The 2,019-nt window shown below is 36.3% G+C and overlaps 1 protein-coding gene across 1 annotated transcript; it reads right to left on the reverse strand.

The window, feature by feature from the left end:
• Positions 1–228: 228 nt before the first annotated feature.
• Positions 229–1,198, reverse strand: LOC122644974. Its single transcript, XM_043838330.1, has 3 exons — positions 820–1,198; positions 505–714; positions 229–356 (listed from the first exon to the last, which is right to left on the reverse strand). Exons 1-3 carry the CDS (start codon positions 1,196–1,198, stop codon positions 229–231), a joined length of 717 nt encoding a protein of 238 aa, XP_043694265.1.
• Positions 1,199–2,019: the final 821 nt, after the last annotated feature.

The following is a 2,019-nucleotide window of genomic DNA, read 5'->3' on the forward strand; positions in this document are numbered from 1 at the left end:
AGGCTTTAAGATTACCAAAAAGAACAGTAGAATTTTCCTGTAAAATATAAAGACAGTAAATATTTTCAAACCAAGCACATGATCACATATCTGAATCCACACAAAACATCTATTGTAGCAAATAAAAAAGACACATCAGTTTTGTACCAAATAAAAGAGAGATCAGTTTTAGAGCAAATAAAAAAAGATCCACAACCAAAGAGTTTTCAGCCTACTTTGTCCAGCATCTTAAATTGGCAAATACATGTCCAATATCGTCATCCTTTCTTCTTCATTTGCTTCCATCAATATGTTTGCTAAGGTCTTGTTGTCCAGAAAAAATCTTTTGGCAGCACATTTCTTGTTAAAATCTACACCTGGAATTGCATTGATTGTAGCAAACAGTTTGCTACAAAAATCAGCTGGTGAGTCTTTCTTAACCATTTCAGTAATTGCTTCAGCTATTGCCTTTAATGGACTAGCTGCCTTATCAGCTCCCCCTTTTTTTTTTCTTCCCTCGACCACTTGTGGCATCTGAACGTGGCCTACGACCACTACGATTGCTACTTCCCACTGGAATTCCACTGGTATTTGGTTGGGCTTGACTGTCTTCATAAACATCAAAGTCCATGTTGTCTAAACCATCAACTGGCACAGAATCAATATTATCATCATGAAGTGAATCAAATGGGTGAAAAGAACCATGCCCAGTCGCAATCTCATTCCCCATCCAAACTGCAACATCCAAATGCAGTTAAAGCACTCCATGCTCTCTCCAAAATTTTTCTTCCTTTCTCTGCCAAGAGACAATTAGGAGATAATGTTAATATAATATAATACAGTAGATTATGACCTCTGAGAACTGAATCATGCATAGGAAAATATGCATTACCTTAAATTCATTCCAAACATGTTGGGGTGCATCGAACCTGTTGTCCACCGAATTCCATCCCAACCCACACTGCTTTTGCAGGTCACTCAATGCTTTAATCCTTGCTTTCCAGACTCTGTAATGATTTCTTAATTGTTCCACTTCATATGTCATCTTGCAACATTCTTTTATGGTTTTTGAAATATCCACCCATCGTTCTTTCTTCAAACCATTGTCTCCTGACCTCCCACTCTTATGTTGCTTTATTAGACACTCTAGGAACAAATGGGATACGTCAGTAGGCCAGGATGCCTGTGTCCTAGATTGAGAACCCACTTCTGAAGTCATAGTTTACAATGCCTGTCTGATGGAAAAACTCAACATCATACAATACAACTATTTGAGTTTGTAAACAGTATATCAAAATATCTTAAACAGTTAATACGATGCATCCACATAAACATAAAACAAATGATTAAAATTCCACATCCCACAAATTAGAGTATCTGAAAAATATCCAAAACATGTTCAAATGATTAAAACTCAATAACAACCAAATTAGAGTATCTGAAAATGTCCAAAACATGTTCAAATGTTTAAAATTATGATTACATCACACAAAAAACCCCATGAAATAGTTCAATCGTCAACATCTATCATATAATCATCATCATCATCTCCTGCATTCCAACCAGCCCACATGTTGTCCGCCAACTCCTCTCGATATTCATCCCAACGATCATCACCAACAACAACCCCTTCATCATCAATGGGAACAATAATCATCATCATCATCATCATCTTCTTCCTCATTTGTTTCATCACTGCTACTAGAAGATTCATCATCGCTGCTCTCGTTTTCTAAAATTCCTCTTCTTCTTCAAGAGTATTTTGAGTAAGAATATGAATGTGAAGAAGAACACATGCTATTACAATCATTGCTTGCGTCTTAAAAGGATATTCTGCCTGATTTTTCAATATCTTGAATCGTGACTTTAAAAAAAAAAAGGCACGTTCAATTACATTGCGTAACGAAGAATGACGCAACTTAAACAATTCATTTTTATCAGTTGAACGCATATTAGAGTTTTTCCACTCTTTCAGATGATACCGAACATTACGGTATGGCCTCAAGAACCCCCTCTGATTTGCAAACCCAGCATCAACAA

The sequence above is a fragment of the Telopea speciosissima genome, chromosome 11 (assembly GCF_018873765.1).
Source record: "Telopea speciosissima isolate NSW1024214 ecotype Mountain lineage chromosome 11, Tspe_v1, whole genome shotgun sequence".
In the NCBI taxonomy this organism is placed as follows: domain Eukaryota; kingdom Viridiplantae; phylum Streptophyta; class Magnoliopsida; order Proteales; family Proteaceae; genus Telopea; species Telopea speciosissima.